This window comes from Sceloporus undulatus, chromosome 4, assembly GCF_019175285.1.
Source record: "Sceloporus undulatus isolate JIND9_A2432 ecotype Alabama chromosome 4, SceUnd_v1.1, whole genome shotgun sequence".
In the NCBI taxonomy this organism is placed as follows: domain Eukaryota; kingdom Metazoa; phylum Chordata; class Lepidosauria; order Squamata; family Phrynosomatidae; genus Sceloporus; species Sceloporus undulatus.
In genome coordinates, this window is record NC_056525.1 from 86777932 (window position 1) to 86800738 (window position 22807).

Here is a 22807-nt window from a genome sequence, read left to right on the forward strand (position 1 = left end):
TTAAATATCAATTCTTGTCAAAGTAATATTCCATCTTTCTAATATTTATAGTTTTGTGTGTGTGTGTGTGTGTGTGTGTGTGTGTTTTCAGGCTATAAGGCCGTGTTCTAGAAGAGTTTTTTCCTGATGTTTCACCAGCAGCTGTGGCTGGCATCTTCAGAGAATGCTGGCATGGAAGAGAGTGGGGTATACATACTGTTGATTAGAAGAAGGGATTTAAATGCTAACCTGCTGGTGGAACATTAGGAATAAACTCTTCTAGATTTCTAGAACACAGCCTCACAGCCTGGAAAACCCACAAAAAACTATGGATGCCAGCCACGAAAGCCTTCGACTTCACATTTCTAATATTTATTTCAAAGACCCAGTATGGTGTAGTGGTTTGAGTGTTGATCTAAGACTTTGGAGACCAGGGTTCCTTTTCCCACTGACCTTGAGCAAGTCACATGCTGTCAGCCTCAAGGAAAGGCTCTGGAAAACCTCTTCTGAACAAATCTTGTCATGAAAATGCCATGATAAGTTCATCTAAGAGGCCCATTAAGTCAGAAGCTACTTGAAGGCACACAACAACTTATTTATTTATTAAGTTATCTTCAATGACATTCTGAGAACAGGAGTGAATAAGTTCTACTGTTTTCTGTCAGGATTCAGTCATATGTCAGATTCTATCCATTACTAGTCACTATAAGTGTAACAATATTTTGTTTGCAAAAGTAGAAATTTAGTAGATAGTGAGATAGCAGGTAATTATTCTCTGTATATTTATGAAAAGCTATTGGATAGAATCCTGAGTGACTTAAGAATGCTGAAGCTGACTGAAATTGTAATCCATGTTAAGTTTCAAACAGCATCTTGTTGAGCCATAATGCTAACAAAGCAGTTGGGCCATAATGCTAGCACAACAGTTACCCAGCACCTCCTCATGCAGCTAGCTCACCCAGTAGCACAACAGGCACTATTCCAGTTCTCCTCCTTCCAGCTGCATTATTTCTGACTATCCAGTGACTATCCAGTGACTAGTCCAGTAACTATGAGTTATAAGGTCCTCTTTTAGTTTCAGTAGGAATAGTTGGTTGAAGAAATTGGTGTTAGTCAGTTCTTTCTTCATTTTTACTGTTTCTGACCCACATAACCAAAATAACCACTGTATGGTTGTAGAGTTCAGTGGAAGACCCCCTCAGTCAGATTCTGTGCCATTGCTAGAATGGCTGACTTCAAGATGGCTGTGCATGTAGCATATTTTTCCACTATGCAAGCTCTCAGTAGGACACCTGCCTGAGGCTGAAGTTCTATATACACCTCTCTGGGAGAAAGTCCCACTACATCTGTCTTCAGTATTCATGTATAGGATCACACTATTTGCTATACATTATAACAATAGAAGAAATGCTTGTGAACATCCCCTAAAGTCATATTTCACAAATAATAATGGTAATAGTAGGCTTTTATAGCACTTTAGAATGCTTAAAACATATCATATTTATGACACCAGAACTCTTCACAATAGCTTAGCTAAGTAATATTGTTTGAAAATGCAGTTGGGGAGCTGGGAATGAGTTACAGCGACTGCCTGCTGAGTTTTATGACTAAGATGACATCTCAATCTGGGCACTTTTTGATTTACAGACTAACATTTTTGATTTGCTTTTCAATATGTACAGGATATATTTTAAAAAATAAAGCCTCAATGTTGTCCTAAAATAGAAAGAAATGAGGTAATTTTGTGTTCACTGCCTGATGCATAAGCACCACTCTGGCAGAAAAGAGTGCTGGGCTATATCCTCTCTGGTATTTCAAAGTATGTTATGATCTGCTAAGAGTAGAGGCTGTAATCTGAGATATCAGATAAGTTCAGCTGAATCACATATAGTCACAATGTTTGTGTCAAAAAAAAAAACAACAAACTTTCTGGGACTGCAACTGTCTGAGCACCAATGTTATATTATGTCAGTAACAACCCTTTTCTGTTGCTTTTTGTAATGAACCACTACACATGACTATAGCACATGTTTATGAACTCTTGCTCAGGAATTAATTATCTACGAGATCTACTCCCATTTAAGCATGCACAGGATGGCTTCCATTTTAAAAAGTGCCCCAAATGACATTTTGGAATCCATGCATTGCTCAAGGTGGCAAGAAGAAAGGAGACTAACATGATGCTCATGTGCTTTGCCCGTGTTATAACCAAAATGAAATAGGTCACTTCTCCATACACTTCACACTCTTCTTTCCTTGTAATCTATTGTTGGTCTTAACAGGCCCTGAGCAGGTGAGCCAGGAAAGCACTGGCTGAGCGCAGGCTATTCTGGCTAAGATGCTCACTCAGGTTGCTCTCTGGGCTGGCGCAGGGATGGGCAGACCCGCTACTGATATGCATGCTGTACTTTTCTGTGCCATTGCTCATCCTACTGAGAAGCTCCCTGTCACCACATCAGATGCAGAAATAGTGCACCCTTCCTGATAGCAGTGATGGTGCAGAAAGGTAAGGTCCATGTGGGGAGTGTTTGAACAGCTGGGGTTTGTTGCAGGCTTTCTAGGAAGTTCTGCAGCAAACCAGAAATCATTGTGACATGTGTTAAGAGCTATTTACCCTGAGATCAGGCTGGATCCACAGGATCCATGTCTAGTGTGCCAGGATCCTGCCTAATCCTGGCTCTGGAGTTTTGGCCCTGTTGTTCAGACAGGATGACACAAGGCTGGGAGGAACACAGGCTTTTTAACCCATATGGATAGTGTCACAGTGAACTTCCTAATTTATTTATTTTTAATTTAATTCCTATTGGACTTGTGGGATATTATCAGATCCTGTGTGTTTCTGTGGAAACACAGAAACACACCAAGCTTGTGCTAAAGGATAGAAAGCAATATCCTTAGTAGACATTTCCATGGGTGGATTTTCACAAGTGAGCTATTTAAGAAGAGGTAGGCTTTTTTAAACAAACAAACAAACAAACACACAAACAAAAAACAAAAACATTTTGCCTGTAGGTGGTTGGCCAGAATTTGGCATCTCCAGTTAAAAAGATCTTGGGTAGTACTTCTGTTTCTTCTGTTTAAAATATTAGAACCTAGTTTCCTGGTGAAATTTAATTCTCCTTCTTACATCCCTTTTCTTAATAGCTGTTAAAGGAAATTTATAGTTACATTTTCTTTGGGCAAGTACAGTAGGGAACAATTTAGTTGATGACATTTAAAATTCATTGAAGTTGTCTGAACAAGGACTTCTGAAAATTAGGTTACTCATAAGAGCACTCCTATTAATGTCTACTCTGAAGCAAGCTTGATTGAATTCAGTGGGACTTACTTCCAGGTAAATCAGTATAGAATTGTGACTTAACATATTGTATTTTAACAGCCTGGGTTACAGTTCAAACTTTAACAAATTTTTGAAATGTTATCTTCCCTTTTAGGTTTTAACTGCTGAGTGGTTCTGATTTCTAGTCGCAGTTAGCATAAACCTTAATTGCTAAATATTAAACCAACAGTTATGTAAATCCCATGGATTAATGGGTCTACTCTAGTTGGGTCTATCAATTGAATGTTAATACTGTTAAGCACTAACTTTATTGTCATGATGCACTTGCTTTTCAAATGGGAATTTGTTAAAGGTATGTGGTGAAGAGGTTAAAACAATTGCTTGCCTTCAGGTTTGCCACAATAAAAAAAAACATTCATTGCTTTGTCCATGCTCTTCTTATCCAGGCCTTATTTCTGTTGATGCTTAAAATGTCATCATCTTAATTATCATCTCAATTTCAAACGCTCAAAACTACCCACTGAAGATTGTGGACACCTTGTATGCATTTATTTGCAAGGCCACAAAAATTATCTGGCTAACTTTGCCAAGGAAAATTGCCTATCTGAGACTGAGTTGAGAGAAAGGCATTTAGAACTCTCAGTCAGAGAGCTCTTAGTGAACTACAAGTCCCAACATGCCACAGAAAGCAGTCATAGAAATAAAAGTGGAATAATAGTGCTATAACAATGTAGTGTGGTATTGTCCTCAGAGAGCTGTGTTAATCAAAGTAGACAATGCAAGCCAAGATGGAGCAATGATTTAAATGGTGTTAGGTATGCTGCATGACTTTGCAGAAGCTTTTCTGTTCATACCTACATGAGAAGTGCTTAAGGAAAGAAAATCTTGTTCTAAAAGTGCACCATTGTACTACTATCCAAGGTGCTTCTTTGTAAGCCTCTTTAAATATTCATATTTGTTGTTGTTGTTGTGCCACTATGTAATTTTGAATATATATCCTTTTTCATATTCTGCAGAAGGTTATTCAAGGGATAGATATTTCCCAGATTCGAGGACTTGGATTCGATGCTACCTGCTCCCTTGTTGTCTTAGATAGCCATTTCCAACCCTTGGCAGTTAACACTGAAGGTGAGACCTTTAACCAGAAGATGATATCCAGTGTTAAATAGAAAAAAGTAGCTTAAAAATAATATGCATAATGCAGAGATAAAATTAAAATGGGGATAGCTTCCACCAGAAAGGTAGAACTAACATGCAGTTCTTCAGGATATATCCTACATTAGTCCACGTACGTCCAGAAATACAGTTAGTTCATTCATCCTTTGAGCCACAATTGCCAGATTTTGACTATGGGTGAGTTTGGAGAAACTTCCAGATGTGAAACATGTATAGGAATAGTGAGTTTGAAGAAACTTGCACAAATGAAGCATACATAGGAATGAGAATTCAAAGACATAGCCATGTTAGTCTGGAAAATCAGTATGTAAAGAGATCTTGCAACACCTTTAAGACTAACTGAATGTTGTTGTTGTGTTGTTGTTGTTTATTGTATTTATACTTCAGAAATGCACTCTGAGAAGCTTACAATTTGTTAGACAGTTACTTGCCCTCAGGCTTACAATCTAAAAGGAGAAGGGAATGGCAGTGGGGAAGAGGATCAAGTCCAGCAGTTCTTCTCTCCCTCTTAGACCATGTCAGTGGTATTTGGAATGGAGGGAGGGCCCTTCTTCTATCTCTGGGATAGGCCTAGTGAAGCTGTGCCTGCCCTTTCTCCCCGTCTGAGGCCAGGGCCATGGCAGATGGTATTTCGAAATGCATCTGAGAAAGTAGGCTCAAATCTATGAAAGCATATGCTACAAACTTCTATCTTTCAATTAGTCTCAAAGGTACTACAAGATCCCTTGACATATATATGACTCATGAGAGAGTGGCTGCTTAAAGATAAGGAGATTAGATGCCAGGATGAGACACTTAAACCAACCACTTTGTTCTTAATTATTTGTTTATAATCCCACATTAGTTCTGTCTCACTCAGACTCTGTTCAAGAAAGTTGTACAACTAGACTAGAATTTTGGCAGGATCCCTCCCCATGTCCTCTGGCTCAAGGGGCATGCCTCCTGCTTTGCTATTCAGTAATTTGCCAGAGTAATTGCTTCAATGAACTCTAGGGTTGAGAAAAGTGATAGCAAATCCGTTTGTTCTACTTTCCCCCCAATTATTTGTATCCCAAAGAACTGTCGGGAGGGGAGCTGTGGGTTGGATATTTTGGGCTACAAAGTATTTTTAACAGCACCTTTTCCACTAAAGGTTGAAAGCTAATGGAGCATATTACTCCCTACTAACAATTTTTGAACACACCAGATGATGAATGAAAGTTCTCTAAGGTGCTGTTCTGAAGCTTATTTAAACAGCAATTGAACGCATCATGCTAAATAGCTGCCCTTAGTTCCAAGTCCATGACTGATTCCATTTAGTTGAAATAACATTCATGGTTCTGTTCCTTGGTGTTTGGCCCAAAATATGAAGAGCTTGTCTCAAGGACTTCCATCTGATGGCAAATGATTATTCATTGAAACTGCATGTGTTACACTTGACAGGGGGGAATAGCTTGGCTTGTGCCAGCATATTTCCAGCAATTGGCTAGTCGTCATCAGGTGGCACAGTATCCTGATATCTCTCACTTCAAGGGATGCTGAAGTCTAGACAAAAGTTCTTCTTAGTCCTGCAGTGAAGCCAAGGTTGTCAGAGCCTTCAGTACAAATGCATGCCATCATTACCACCAGAGACTCGGTTGCTACTGTCTTTGGCTTTTGCCTCAGAGCCAAAGTTGTTCCTTACGTTTGTGACAGAAGATCATCCCAGAACAGTACTCATTCAGTGCATGGTTTTAGATTTTCTTTCTTCTCCTAGACATATTGCATGTATCTCATGACTATCTTGTCCCCTCCTTGAGATAATAGAATTATGGAATCATAGAGTTGGAAGCGATCACAAGGGACATCCTGTCCAACCCCTTGCCATGCAGGAACACACAGTCAAAGCACCCCTGACAGATGGCCATCCAGCCTCTGTTTAAAACACTCTCAAAGAAGGAGATCCCACCACACTTTGTGGGAGTGTGTTCCACTGTTGAACAATTCTTACTGTCAGGAAGTTCTTCCTAATGTTGAAGTGGAGTGTCTTTTCCTATAGTTTGCATCTATTGTTCCAGGTCCTATTCTCTGGAGCAGCAGAAAACAAGCTTGCCCTAGCCTTAGTATGACACCCCTTCAAATACTTAAATGGGGGTATCACATCACTTCTTAACCTTCTTTTCTCCAAGCTGAACATATCCAGCACCCTAAATCTCTCCTCATAAGGCATGGTTTCCAGACCCTTCACCATTTTGGTTGCCCTCCTTGGACACACTGCAGCTCAACATCCTTTTTGAATTGTGGTGCCCAGAACTGGACACATTATTGCAGGTGAGGTATGACCAAAGCAGAATAGAGTGGCACTTTTACTTCCCTTGATCTAGGCACTATAGTTCCATTGATTCAGCCTAGAATCACATTGACTTTTTAAACTGCTGCATCACACGATTGGCTCATGTTCAACTTGTGGTCTACTAGGACTCCTAGATCCCTTTCACATGTAGTCTTGTTAACCCAGGTGTCCCCATACTATATCTATGTATTTCATTTTTCTGCCTATGTGCAGTACCTTACATTTCTCTGTTCTAAAATTCATTTTGTTAGTTTTGGCCCAGTTTTCTAATCTATTCAGGCCATTTTGAATTTTGATCCTCTCCCCTTAGTTATTAGCCACTCTTCCTAATTTCATCCCATCTGCAGTTTTGATAAGCATGCCCTGTATTCTTTCATCCAAGTCATTGATAAAGGAGTTGAATAGCCCTAGGACCAGGACAGAACCCTGTGGCACCTCATTGGTCACTTCTCTCCAAGATGCAAAGGAGTGATTGCTGAGCACCCTTTGGGTTCGGCTGGTCAACTAATTACAAATCCACCTAATAGTTGCATTGTCTAGGCCACATTTTATTAGCTTGTTTGCAAGAATTTCATGGGGGGCCTTACCAAAGGCCTTACTGAAATCATGATATGCTATATCCACATTGTTCCCTTCATCTACCTAATTTGATAAAGAATATATATCAGGCTAATCTGGCATGACTTGTTTCTCAGAAACCCATGTTGACTTTTTGTGATTATGGCATTCCCTTCTAAATGTTCACAGACTCTCAGTTTAATGATCTGCTCTGTTTTATTTTGCTTCCTAAGCAGTTTTGGGTTTTTTCACCCAGTGGATAAAGGATCAAGGGATTCTTTAACTTTCATTCTCCTCTTGCCCCACCGATTCATTCATGGAACCAGTGACCTGACATTTCATTTTTCCTTAAGGTGGCATCACCTTTCACTTTGGTCAAGATGTTAAACTCCTTTGTTCTGTTCCTGAACCTATCAATATGGTTTAGAGTTCTCCATTTCATTCTTTGCATGGTTTCAAAGCATTGGTTTTCTACTGAGTCAGAAGTGTGAACTTTAGAGGCAGCCCAAGGCTATTGCTCTGCTACTAGGGACCAGCAGTTTCCACTCAGTGTGTCTTTGTACAAGGTCTCCTGAACCAGTCCCAGTGACAGTGTGAGCTCACTCCTCCAGAGCCATTGTAAGATACTGTATAGTGTTCCCTTTTGGAAAATTAGACCTCTTCAGAGCATGATCACTACATGATTACTGCCTTCAACATTCATTTGCAACTATTGACTAAATGTCATGCCCAAGGCTAAAATTTCTTTTGAAAGAGTTATTTCCAGTTCTTTGGCTTGTTACCAATACCTCCAGCTGTGGTAGGTAAGTTTGCTAATCTTTTCCCACAGAGGCAACAAGGAAAAAAGACAGAATGTTTACTGGTAACTGTGGTTCTCCAAGTGTTCATCTGTGCAGTGCTATCGAGTCTTGTGTCCTCATGTCTAATGTTGCTGTGCATCTGTTTCCCACTTCACATCTGTTTCTATAGTTGTTGGGTCAGTCAGAAGATGGAACTAAGGGGACACTGAGAGCTCTTTCCCTTCCACAAAATTCTAGTCTAATTGTAGAAGTTTTCTGAATGGAGCTCTGTACAGGTGCTGAGCTAATATGTGTGACGGTACACATGACCACTTGAAGAACCACAGACACAGGAGGGTGACCTGTCTTCCCTAAACTAAGAAGACCATGGCCTCATATTTTCTCTGATGGGAAATCACTAGAGAACTTCATGTAGAATGAGCTCCATGCTGGTAGAAAGGCATGGTACTAAATAAATTGGGCCAGGAAGGGGGTTTCAATTGAACAAGAATAATTGTAATGTTGGTCTTGTTTTTCTAAGGAAAATGCAACAGAAACATCATCATGTGGATGGACCATCGTGCAGCTGATCAAGTAGCACACATCAATGAGACAAAGCACAACGTCTTGCATTTTGTTGGAGGAGCAATGTCAGTTGAGATGCAGCCACCTAAATTGCTGTGGTTGAAAGAAGTGAGTATGTCTTTAAAAAGCAACATAATTATGGTTGCCTGCCAATAACCTTTGATTCTTCTAATACACTCTTTCCCAATCCTCCACATGTGTTCTACTCCCATCATCTCCATCCATCATGTTGTCTCATTATGCTGGGTGTTGCAATCCAGCAAAATTGGAGGGCACCAGATTCAATATACTAATGTAAACTTACATTTAGTGATGATCAAACATCCTAAACACACTGAACTATTTCCACAAATGAGAAAGAAGGCATCCGTACCCTCTACAACTGTAACAACAAAGAACAGTGAATCCTTTGAACAATCTTCTGAGGATTTCTTTTTTTTTACATTAGCTATTTCTAAGTAGTTAAATTTCTAATGTGATTGTTCTTGTAGTTGCTGGGTTTTGTGTAAGCCTTTGTTCTCTGTTGGAGAGCATGGCATCTTGCATATTTGGCTTTAGGAAAATAAAATCAAGCCTCCATAATTTGCTAACTACAGAAAATTTTCATATCCAAGCACAAATGTGTCTGGAGGGCATAGTATGGTTAATGTTCACCAGCTTTTTCAGCCTAGTACACTGGAGAGCAATATGACCTGTTTTGTGTCCCAGTGTATGTGTCTATGTGTGTGTTTTACCCACCTCAGAGTTTGCAATGAGGTTTCTTAGTAATTCATTCTGACGGTGCCTTGGTGGCCTAACAGAGTGCAACAAGGGGGAGAGCCTGTGCTCCATGGACAACCCACTTTATTATCTTTCCCATGGTGTTCTTCTTCTCCTTTTCTGTTCTGCTATTGTGTGATTGTATAAAGTTTTCATGATAACACGGGGAAAAGAACAGTAAAAAATAGCACTAGCTTTTACTCTATAGTGCATAATAATTGGGAACCATTGGGCATTAAAACTCTTCTGCAAACACATATCCTCAGAGACAGGCAGTAATTATACTGGTAAGCATGAACTTATGCAGCACCTGTATTTAAGGATCTACCCACCTGCAGGGACGTAGCTAGGATTTTAGGAAGAGGGGGTCCAGACTAAGTGCCATCATTATAATGGGGCTTGAGTGCGGCGGCGCAGCAGCACACACCATTCATTTTTCTAATGGAAGGGGAGGGTCCGGACCCCCAGAACACCCCCCCCCCCCCGGCTACGTCCCTGCCACCTGAAGAAGAACTCTATGGAGCTGAACAAGATCATTAAAGGTATAGGAATACACCAACTTCCTTATAAGGAAGATATGAGAATTTCGACCTAAATCTAATTGTTAGACCCAACTAAAGTTGGTCCGTTGATTCAATGGAAGCTTAGTAAATCAACGATTATGTTAGTTTCATTTATTCAAAGGTTGGAGAGTAAAAATGGATTTAGGCTTTTTTTACATGGGCTAAAAAAGAGACGGTCATGGCCATAATATGGAATATAAATAATGACACAGAGAGTTCTTTCGTTCGTTCGTTCGTTCGTTCTTTCTTTCTTAGACTAGGTATTGGGGGTAATCCAGTGAAAGCAATTCAATCAATAGGCAAGGACCTCAGAAATGTTTTTAAGAAAGGAGAGGGCTCAACATTGGTAGGCCTATTACAGTGGACCCTTGTTATACGCTGGGGTTTGGTTCCAAGATCCCCATGTATAACAAAATCCGTGTATGCTCAAGTCCCATTAAATGTAATGGCATAGCAAAATGGTGTCCCTTATAAAAAATGGAAAATCAAGGTAACTTTATACTTTTTTGGAACATTTTCGAACCGTGTATGCTTGAATCCGTGTATAAAAAATCCGTGTATAAGAAGGGCCGACTGTATTAATTTTGCCTACAGTGCGTCCTCGCCTTATGCGGGGGATCCGTTCCGGATCCCGCCGCGTAAGGCAAATTCCGCCTATGCTCGAGCCCCATTGGAAACAATGGGGCTCGTGCGTGCACGGGGCGCAACGGGTGCACGTGCCCATTCAATTGAATGGGACGCGCCACCCCTTCTGCCCCGCATGCACGCCGCGGCTTGAGCTCGTACGCTCAAGTCTGCGTATGGCGCGCCCGCTTATGGCGTGGGCGCACTGTACTTTCAAAAAGTTGCAGCAAGAGGGCAAATTACTTTCCCCATCTATTATCACTGAAGCATTCTTAAATATGAAGAGTCTCACAAGGATAATGTATACTTAGAAATTCCTCCCATGTGTTCAGTGCTGCTTACTTATTTGGGGAAAGAGAAATAACAGTAATGAAATAAAGAGTACAAATGTAACGAAGTAACACGTGCCTGAACTAACAGCTGTTTAATACCATTTAGTTCAAGTCATATCTGTTTAAAACCTTTGTTCAATAAAGTCCATATTTTGTTTTATCTAAAGGCTTGTCTGCCATATATATTATATCCACACTACTATATTATATAATACTGTGAACCTGCCACATATTAAAAGGGGTTTGTTACATAAATTGGTGGCAGCGGTGGGATAGTAAAAGTCCCAGCTGCCTGCCACAATAGAAAGAAAGGAACTGCGTCACAACAACTATAGCTGTCTTAATATTTCTTAGTATTTCTGATCTCTTCTGAGTGATAATTCCTGAGGAGGCTCAGCTACACAGGTGTCTTGTGGTCCAATTTTGCCAGATCATTTCAAGTGGGGACTTCCACAGCTACTTGTCTAATTTTAGAGGCTTGAGCCCTTCCCACCCCCTCTACCAATTGATTCAGCATGAATATAACTAAATGTTCCTTTGTGTAACAATGTTTTATATTTATACCTGTGAATTGCAATGATCTGGAACATAGGAAGCGTCTCTGATAAAACCTCACAGTCACTGGCTTTTTAGTATGACAGGGAAAATAATGGAACTTCCAACTTCATTGATAGTATGCTTCTAATTACCAAATGCTGGGCACAAGTAGAGGAATGTTACCTTTGTTGTGCCCTATTTGTCATCACTCCAGGGGCTCTTAGCTTCTTAGCACCTTTCGCTAACTCATGAAGGCTCATCAGTTCTGAATATACATCAGCTGTTTGCAAGTGGGGGAGCTAGAAGTAGACCATAGAGAGTGACTTGCTTTGATAATATAGTGGACAACCAACAAACAGACGACCTTTTCTGTATAGGCCCTTGTAATGTATTTGAGGTGGTAGAGAATCTACATTACTGGAGATGTTTAAAGAGCAAGCCATTTTGTAGGTGAGTACAATCAAATCATTCTTTGAGGCAAGTAGACTGATTTAAAGATTTTTTGAGGGCATTGTCATATAGATATCCAAGGATATTAATCTGCTAATATGAGATTACATAAAATAATAATGACAAAAACAGGTACTAACTTGTAGGTTAAAAAAACCACCCTCCTCTGATTTGTATTTGGAAATAATTGTTGTTTATGGTGGGGAGTCCCTACCATGCTTTTGTGCTATGGTAGCTTGAGTATCCCAGCCTGTCACCAAACCTCTTAAATCGCCACCTGGGATGATTTGTTTAATCTGTATGAAGTAGCCCTAAAACAGACAGAAAGCAGAGTGTTCACAGAGTCACATTCTAATGCCCTCTCTTTAGTTTACATTTTATGTGGCTCAGGATGATATATAGCTTCTTAATACCAACTGTCAGATGAAAGAGAAAAAAAATATGTGCCACTTGAATTTTTTATAACCCTCACCAGTCTGGCTTGGACATTTGGTCTCAATGATGCTTTCTGTCTCTTAATGAAGGCCAAATGTAAATTGCCCCCTGTCAGCTTACAACAGCTGGAGTCTCTTTTCCTGACTCTTACCATAGAGTAACAAGGTGGAGGCTAGAGAAGGTCGAAGAAGTTAACTGGCACAAGCTGATAGTGACAGATTCATGTTAATGGGGGTTAATTATCATTGCTTGTGACCCCTGTCATGAAATATGAATATTCACTTAAGCTCCTGTTCCAGACTTCAGTGGTCTTCTAATTATTTATAATAGTTTTAGGAAAAGGTTAGTTTTCATACTCACTCTCTAAATGGGAGTTAGAAATATCAACATACAGTTTGCCAACAAAAATGTTTAGTCTAGTAGCCCCAAGCAGACAAATGTGACCACATAGATAAATAAGCGAGTGTGAAAATATATGATAATTGTGGATTGCCAGGATTAGTCTTGTGAATATGGAATAGTTAACAGGATGTTCCATGACATTTATCTGCCTCCCAAAGTTTAGGAAATAGGATTTGTCATTTCTGCTGGCCAGTGCAAATCAACCTAGATCCAGCAAGATGTTGTATAGTTATTTATTGGTATTATTTCTCTAAGTATTTGTTTGTTATTATTTGTTAGATTTCTGCTCCATACTTCTGTTGTTCTGGGATTGATATGTTTGTCTTTGCAGCCTTTTATTGCTGCATTTTGTTAATTAGCCTGCATCTTTGGTCTACTAAACATTTTTATTCAGCATTTTATATCACACTCCTGGTATGTAAAGTGAATTGCAATGTTTATCTTACCAAAGCACTGTAGGGTCCCTTTAGATTACTGACAGTTACATTAGAGTTTAGTAATATGTACTGGAATTTTTAGGGAAGGCAAGTGACAGAACTAAGTGAAGGCCATCTGAAGCTTTAAAGGTATTGCAGTTTATTTAATAAAACCATATGGAAACAGTAGATGACATCTGGGTGCATATATGACATTTTTTAATATACAGTTAAAATCCTTTTGTATTTGCAATATAGTTAGACATTCCAGATTGTTTGACAGGATCCTTATGATTTTTTTTCTTTCTTTTTTAGAATTTATGATGATGTACACAGATCCAAGAGGTTGTAAATAATCTGTAAGAATAGTTCTGGAAAAGGATATATCTTATTTTTGTGCATAATGCTTCTGTGAATTGTGCTTTAGAGTTGAATGACTTGTTCAGTCTTTGCATATTGGAAGTGAAATGTAAGACCTTCAGTTCTGAACAGTCTATATTTCTTTTTAAAGAAAGAACATTAAAATAGGAGGAGAGAGGGGTGCTCCAGATAATGTATTGAATACACACACACACACACACACACACACACACTGGGATTTGAATCTTGACTTCTCAGGTCTGCCATACTGATTTGTAATGCCAAATTATGTTGCATTGGTTCTACAGCATTTGCCCAGTACAAAGTGAAGACTTTGAAAGCTTTGTCCTAAAAACTCTAAGAGAATGGGCTGGCGTGGGTTGATAGTGTCCATTGGAGATATTTAAGGGGCTCAACAGACCACCCCTTTGGAGTGGCCTGCATCTGCCCCTTTCCTTGCCAGATTGGGGCTGTGGCAACTACACACTGCGGCATCAATCTGGCCTTTCCACAGTGCAAAAAGGAGCTGCAAAAAGTGGATCCTTTTTGCGCCATGGAAAGGGTGCCCTAGTTGCTGCCACCACGTCTTTTTGCCGCTTCTTCGGAGCAGCACATGTAAATGCTGTGCCACAGACGTGGTGTGACACCGCCCACCGCCTGGTCAGGTGGGCAGTGTGAGGGTAGCGTGGGGGTGGATTTGGGGTAGCCAGGATGTGGTCACCATGCCCCCACTCTTCCCCCATGCTGGTTCTTTATGCCAGTCTTTAGAGGCCTAAGTTTCTGAATATCCAGGTGCAGAGCCTGGTTTTGCTTTTTTTTTCTTTCCCCTTTCCAAGTGCTCTGATACACCAATTGTATATTGAGCTACAGCTTGATATCTCCATGTTAATAAATTATCATGTATTCATGTCTTACCAGTGAGCATGCTAGTAAAGTCAAAGGGTAAAAGTAACCAAAATAAGCAAACAGTGTAAACCATTAAATTTATTAGAGAAAAGTGTGTAATAAAAGTGCATGTTGAGCAAAGGGCAATAAGAGAGAATTTACTTTCCCGTAATTACATTTTGGAAATAACTTACTCAGATCACATTTCCAAGAACATAAACATAAATCTTCTAAAGTACATTTCTGCTCCTTGTTCATGAGGAGAGCATTTTTTGGATGGACCATACAGCAAGAGCAAGATGTGTTTGGCAGGACTGCCTAAAGAAGTTTACACAGTGTCTGCCTGCATGGTGTCTGGCTGTGATCTCTGCCTTTAGCCTCCAGCTTTCAAGGGGATAAAATGTCACCTAATTCACTATTAAAAATATTTCTTTTAAGCATCATGCAGCTAGAGTGTGTGTCATTTTCATCTTCCTCTTTTTGTTGTTGTCTCCAGCCAGCCTTCTTTTTCTTCCAGGAAGAGTAAAATGATATTCTTAGCTGCCATTTGCTTCAGTTTGTAGGTCCTCTGTTTAGACATGTGACAGAACTTTTTCTGCTCTTTTGTACTGCATGATTCTCTGGCCTTCATATGCAGGCTTTTTCTGTGTGTGCATATAGTAATACAAGTGACAATAACATTTTATACTTCTTTTGAGATAGGCTCTACTCCATGAAAACTTGAGTCATAATAAATTTGTTGTATTTCAAGATACAATATGATTAGTGGTGCACTGTTCTCTATCCAAGAATCAGTTTCTTGGGATTGCTGTGATAGCCATCTCTGTGACTTGATGTACTGTTTAGTCATTTCACAACTTGTTGTTTTCATCAGTCTCAGCAAGTTCCATTGAACTGGAATGTTTCCAATATGCTGTGGTTTTATTTGCAATCATTCTGTATGAAAATTCTCATGTAATACTTAAGTAAAAATGTCTCTGTTACCTGGACTATGGTAACACAAATGACAGCTTACTGTACCATGGCTTACTCAGCATCTTTTAACCTTGGGTTGCCAAGGGAAAATCAGCTTACTTCATCCTCTATTATACAAAAGCCATATAAGGTTGCATTAGATGTCTTGTGGCACTGTATCATTGCGAAAGAAAGTAGTGCCAATGACTGTTGAGTCATTTCTTGGCCTAGGAACAATTTAGTTTTAAAAAGAGTTTCCATGCTCCAGAATCTGTAGGGTGTGTGTGTGGAGTGGGAAGCTTTTGACTCTTCAAATATTTTGGACTTCAGCACCCAGAAAACCTAAGAAGCATGGCCATTGGTAAGGGAACATGGGTGTTATAGGTCAAAAACATTTGGAGAGTTGGAATGTGTCCCTGTGCAAATACGGGGCATGGGTACTTAATTTTGGAGATTGCTATTATGCTATGTCTGGCAAATAGACCAGTCCTACCTGAGATCCAAGAACATACTAATTATAAATGTTGGTCATATTGCATTCAGTGTGGCATGGCATGGAATGGATCAATCCTAACAACAAAATAAAATGCAAGGAAGATTCTTGATTGTGACAAATTGGGGATGGGCTACTTTGAGTGGTACTACAGATCCTGTGCTTTAGATCTATAATGAACATACAAAATGTTTGAACCTGTGAACCTTATCGCATGGGCCCTAGAACGAGTCCGTCGCATTCCAAAAAGGGGGTGTGACAAGAACAGGATGGGACGAAGAACGCATCTTACTGCACAGGGGAATGCTGCCGCTGCCGCCAAAGTTCCCATCGTGTTCTACATCCATCCCAGAGGGGGCAATTTTTGAGAACTGTTCAAACGTTCCCCTGTGCGGTAAGATGTGTTCTTCATCCCCTTCCATTCTCGTCCCCTTTTTGGAATGTGACAGGCCTGTTCTAGGGCCCATGCAATAACATTCTGTGTCTCAAGCACATGTAGACTATACCTTCACACATACTTTTTTACTTTATAGTAAGGAGTCAGACCAGGGAGAACGTATTACCTGTACTTTCTTCTTCGTCATCTAACCATATTAAAATTTGCAGTTTCTTTCACTTTGGGGTACAGAACATTTCCAGAAATCTGTAACTCATTTTAACACATTTTGTCTTTAAATAAATCTTTTTTTTTTGGGGGGGGGGTGCTTTTTTAAATTGACATGCATGCTTAAATACATTGTTTTACTGTTAATATACATAATGTGCTTTCTGCTCACCCCGTTTTTTTAATTGTCACTTGCTCTAGTTTGAAGATTTTTTTTTTTTAAAAAAAGATGCAGTTTTTCTACTTATAGTTTATCTTTTTGGGAGATGAAAATAAAACAAGGATGGAAATAAAATGAGAGAGGCTACCTATGAAACTGAAAGCTTACAAATCACTGAGATTGCTGGATAATTTTGCAGTAGTCCTTTCTCTACTGTGGCTCAAGTGTGACAATCTCAAATTAGTTGGAAGTGGGTACTTTCTTACTTCTTTCCAATGTTCTGTGGGAGGAGCAGATTTACAGTGGTTGAGAGAGAAATGCTCTACTTTTCCCTTTCTGTCCGTTGTAATTGCTTGCAAGTCCCAACCATCTCTCCTCATAGCTTCCAGATCAGGGGTAGGCAACCCTTTTGAGCCGGGGGCCGGATTGCTGTCCCTCAGACAACTGGGGGGGCGAAGCCAAAAATAAATAATTAAATAATTAAAAAAATTAAATAAATAAATAAACGGGGACAAATGTAGGACAACATTTTCAAATGGAGGACACTTTTTAAATAAAAACCGGAGGACACGCGAAAAAATTTGCTGATTTTTTAAAAAATATTAAGATAAATGCATGTTTCTGAGGCTTCTATTGACAATTGCCCCATCATGCCCCTCGCGCGAGACGCCAAAGGCCCTGGCGGCAATCGGCGGCAGGACTGGGCTGGGGCTGGTCCCAAGGCTTTGCCGGGCTGCATCCGGCCCACGGGCCGCAGGTTGCCTACCCCTGTTCCAGATGTACACCTGCAAGGTAAACATGGATAAGGATCTCTAGGAGGCATGAATTACCTGTGAACACAGGACAGTTTGGGTGGAATACTATCTTACCGTAAATCCTGCCTTCCTCTGCTAGGATCCATTGGATTGGAGAAGAGTTCATGAGCCTATTGTTGTATATGGTTTAGTCCTAAATATCTGCCTTTAAATCAAAACATTTGCTTTCAGAATGTGTTTATGGAAATCACCGTGTTCTGTTTTTAACATGTTTTGATGTGATTCATCTTTTGCATTGAGGATAAAAGGTTTTTTTAAAAAAATGTATAACAATATCTTGAACTCAGACATGCAACACTTTCCTAATAGATTGGAGGATGGTTTTAATGGGATGATTTCTATGCACGTAATATTAATTCTGGTAAAGATGTAGACCAGTCTGGTAGCTCTTATATAAATTTCTTTTTCTGCATATATGTTTTATGAACTCTCAGTATGTTGGCAGCAGTTATACAATTTTCAAAAATTTTTCGTCTTTACATAGTTGAAATGTTTCATCCTTCTTGGAATTGCTTGCTGTGTAGGATATTGGTTGGATTTGAAACAGCCCTTGAGATTCTTATGATTCCTGATACAGTGCCAGTTTGTAGTCTGTATTCACCTGAAATTAGTATGGAATCTTGTCTGCTGTGGCTAAGATAAGCATTTAAATCATCATTTAGGCTGCATCCCCTCTGCTTTTGGCACCACTTTAAACTGTCATGGCTCAGTTCTATGGGATTCTGGTAACTGTAGTTTTGTGAGATATTTAGCCTTCTCTGTCAGAGAGCTCTGGAGCCACAACAAACTGCAATTCCTATCACATTGAGCCATGGTATTTAAAGTGGTGTCATGTAGTGTGGATGCAGTCTTAATCTTGAACCCCACTTGGGTGGTATTTGGCTCAATCAACATCTTTCATTTTAACTTCCATCATGGGGTATGCCACCTTGAGTCCTTCAGAGAAAGTGTGGGATGTAAGTAAATAAGAAAAATAAATTTTATTGGATAGCATCTTGCCTTCCTCCTCAAAATGGGACTCAACAAATCCCATTACTCAACACAAAGAATAAAAATGTGGTTAGCATGCAAAACATACCCAGATATTAACAATTAAATGAAAAATAAATTGGAATATACTACAACTACTGTAGCACCCACTCAGTAAACAGCCCCATCAAGACTTTTGTTGGCTATGTGAGAAGAATCTATGTTACTGTTCATTCCCGTGTCATTGTCACGCTCCCAATTTCCCACTGTCATTGGAAGTAGCCACTTTTATGACCATCCATGTGCCCTGCGCTCATGTTTCCTTAGGAGTAGAAGGCAGGCCATTTCGAGGCACTTGCACCATGAAAGTAATGCTAGAGGTTTGCTGTTCATTCAGTACCCTGTCTTGCCTATACAGTGGTCCCTCCACATTCACTGGGTTTAGGGGTGAAGAACCCCCATGAATGTGGGAAAACCACAAATAATTTAAAAAAAACACTATTCTTTTTACCTGAGAAAATCCCCCTTGGAATCGCCAGTCTTCCAGTGCAACTCTGTGATCAACATCTGCCAGAAGTTGATCATAAAATCATGCTGGAGGACCTACAAACGGCCAGAGAAGTGTTTTCTCTGGGAACCTCTAGGTTCTCCAGCACAACTCTATCATCAACTTCTGGCACAGTTGTGTTAGAGGACCTAGAGATTCCTAGAGAGAGCATATTAACCAAAACTACAAATAATCAAATCTGCAAAAGTCAAAGCTGCAGTTGTGGAAGGCCAGCTGTATATCACTTGAAGAGCTCGTGCTATGCTAATTACTAAAAAAATGTGTTATATCCTGACTATATTACACTAAAAATGCATTTTTGTGAAGTTATCTCTAAAATATATTTTCTCTGTTTAACAGTTACACTGTAACATGCCAGAGACAAATTAGGCAGGTGTTAGTCTGGGAGCTTCTGTTTTTAGGCTGTTTTTGGTTGTGTCAGTATGTGTGTTCATAATTAGATTAGATGTGTTTTCATATTAATCTAACATGCTTCATTCACACTTCATTAATTGAATGAAAGGAGAAGGGATCTTCCCTTACACATGCTTTATTTCATAGATCAAAAGTCTAGAGCTTAATATCTTGGCAAATAATAACTAATGCAGTTATCTTGCAATGACCTTTTTCTTTCTTTCTGTTTTGTTTGAGGCATCTGGCATATTTAACCTGCCCCCTTCTTCATTCACAACTGGTCATCCCCCATCAGCTTTTTATTCCCTCTGACACCTTTGACCCACAGTGACCAGCAAAACATAGATGCTCTGAATTCCTTCTATCAAAAACATTCTTCAGATACTTGAGAGAGAGAATTATAACTTTTGAGTTGTCATTACCATTATGCAGAGTTGGACACCACCTCAGGCAGCTGATTTTGAATTGCATGAACTTACTATTATAGTATATCTTTCTGCTTGGAAGTGGTAAGAGTACTTGTGGGATTTTCAGTCTCAGATGGAAAAGTAATTTTATTAGGCTTTTTAGGATGGCTGGGACGCCTGGGAGGAATGTTTGTTGCTGCACCTCAGGTAGAAAAAAATGTATTTAGCTGGCTGTGACACTCTGTGTGTGTGTGTATTTTAGTCTCAGAAATGGATCACAGCATCCTTCAGTTACCAGGAATAGTTGACTGGTGTTAAAATCCTATTAACTATGTTTGTCTGCTTGATTCTAGATACATAAGTTGAGATGCTATGTGTGAAATTTTGCCATACCTTGGATTTGGATGGTAATTTTTATATCATGAACCATGCTTTTTTTTTTAATTTTTAATTAATAAATTTTATTAAGTTCCATTTAAAAATACATCAATCATCCAACAAAAACCACTACAAATATCACACAACATCTATTAATCCCCTGTACTTATCCCCGACATCAACAACACCAACAACAAAATCTATTACTATATAACATACTCCCCATTCTTCTCACATTCTTCTCCTCTACATTCACCTCTATGACTTCCTTCCTCTATATTTATCATATTCTTTGTACATCTCTGTTTCCCTCCATGTATCATATATAATTACTCATAATATATTGTATTAATATTAACTTCTTCATTGCGAAGGCAACGCTTATCCAGCGTATGACTATCTCACCTTATATTCTTATATAACAAATCAGGTCACAACAAAGGGGACGGGAGCTTGACCTGTCTTACATACTTATTTCCCAATTAATTCCTCTCCCCATTGCATCCTCATATAGTCCATCACCATTTTCCAATCTTCATTAACTTTCTTTGTTACATTCCCCATCCTATCATCCCTTAGCAGTTGTGTCATTTTATCCAGCTCTATCATTTCCATCAGTTTTACTAACCAATGTTCTATCTTCGGTGCCTCCTTCGTTTTCCAAACCTGCGCTATCAAGATTCTGGCCATTGCTGTCATATAAAATAGTATTTTACCATATCTTAATTCTACATCTTTCTCAAACATACTCAGTAAGAAGCTCTCTGGTCTTAATTCCACCTTAATATGTAAAATTTCTCCTATTACGTTCCTGATTTGTTTCCAAAATTTCTTTATGATTTTGCAATTCCACCAACAGTGTATAAACGTTCCTACAGTCTCCCCACATTTCCAGCATTTATTATTTTTATTTTTATATATTGTAGCCAGTCTTTCCGGAGTCAGGTACCATCGGTAAAACATTTTATACCAATTTTCTCTTATTTTTTGTGAAGCTGTGTATTTCAGTCCCTTTGTCCAGATATATTCCCACTGATCATATTGTATATTATGTCCAACATATCTAGCCCATTTAACCATGCTTTGAGATAAGGGTTAAGAAATCTATGGGGTTTAAGCTTTGACATATGACCTCTAGCATTTTTGCAGGCATTGCCTGCTTTTCTTTGAATCAGGTTTGAGATGTGACCTTTCCATTTGTAAAGCATCTTTTGGGAAACTGTTGTGTTAAATTGGAGAGGTCTAGTAGGTGTTTTATCATAGCAGCAGTATAAGGTGCCTTTACCTCTATTTTATAGGTGAATTTTTGACCATTTTTGACTATAGCATCTGTTCCACACATGCTCAATTATATAGGAGATGCCAGGAAAGGGGATATACAATGGGATTGAGTGTGGAGAGAAAGAATGTGTAAAGTAGTTTCAATCTGTATCAGAAACAGTAGATTCCAAAGGAAATTTGGGCCTGTTACAGACTACCAAAATAAAGCTGCTTGGGGTCTCTTTGGAGGTATGCTGTTTAAATGATGCATCCACCCTAAGAATCTGGAAGCTGCACCAAAGCTGCACTCCAGTGCTTAGGAATGGAGTGTGGCTTTGTCACGACCTCCGGACTCTTAGGACCCATGCATCATTTAAATAGCATACCTCCAAAGAGACCCGAAGCAGCTTTATTTTGGCAGTCTGTAACAGGCCTCAAAACTTCCTCTTTATTTTAATTCGCACATTGTGATCCTATTATTAGTGAGACAAACTCTGTTTCTGTTTTAGAGATGAGCCAATGAACACATTGTTTTTCAGATGGAGTCTGCATTAGTATGTGTTGAGCTCCTCCCCAATCCAACTATTATCATGATATCTGCAGAGTCAATATCGGTAATTAACAAGGAAAAGATAAATTATGGAAGTCTCCACCACAAAGAAATAACTTTGACAAATAGTCTAGAAATTACTATTATTATTTTTTTTTGCCATTCTGCATAGATCTTATTGATTGCTGACTGGACATCTGAAACATAGGGCTATATGGTTTCAACTTCATAGATGCCATGTGTTTGTTCTAGTGATCAATATAATCAGGAGCTTAGGTCCACTGACAGCCATTCAGAGGTGAAGCTGAAAAGTGTAGTTAAATGGTGTCACTAGGGGGGAGCAGGATGTTTGGACAGCACCAGGTGACAACCCAGATGAGGGAGTTCACCTGGTGGGACAGTATACCCAGTGGGACTGGCGCAACTGGTGGGCAAGAGAGAAAGGGTGTTACCTCCCTTTCTCATTTGGCCATCAGCCATGCCAAACCGTGAACAGGGTCATCCAGAGACTGCAACATACCCCCCCAGGAGTGACCTGGCTGGACAGTGGGCAGCCAGCCATGAGACAGATGAGCAAGGCAGCAGGAGAAAGGGAAGTTAGGGCAGTCTGCCACCCCCTCCTCCACCCCGCAGCCCTTTCCGGGCACCTGCACCAGGTGACACCAATTGCAGTGATGCCACTGTGTAATTGTGCATGTGAGACTGAATGTACTAGCCTCATGCAAATAAAATGGGCTCTTGGTATCCCATGGGATTTGGTTCCAGGACCCCCTGTGGATAACAAAATCTGTGGATGCTCAAATCCCATTATATACAATGGCATAG

The 22807-nt window shown here is 39.6% G+C and overlaps 1 protein-coding gene across 3 annotated transcripts in view; it reads left to right on the forward strand.

Moving 5' to 3' along the window:
• The window catches only part of FGGY (FGGY carbohydrate kinase domain containing), a 208377-nt gene that overhangs the window by 19300 nt on the left and 166270 nt on the right, over positions 1-22807 (forward strand). For all 3 annotated transcript variants that reach the window (XM_042462093.1, XM_042462095.1, XM_042462094.1), the window contains exons 3-4: positions 4276-4387; positions 8625-8776. In XM_042462093.1, the coding sequence (XP_042318027.1) occupies positions 4276-4387; positions 8625-8776 (264 nt within the window). The remainder of the gene's footprint in view (positions 1-4275; positions 4388-8624; positions 8777-22807) is intronic.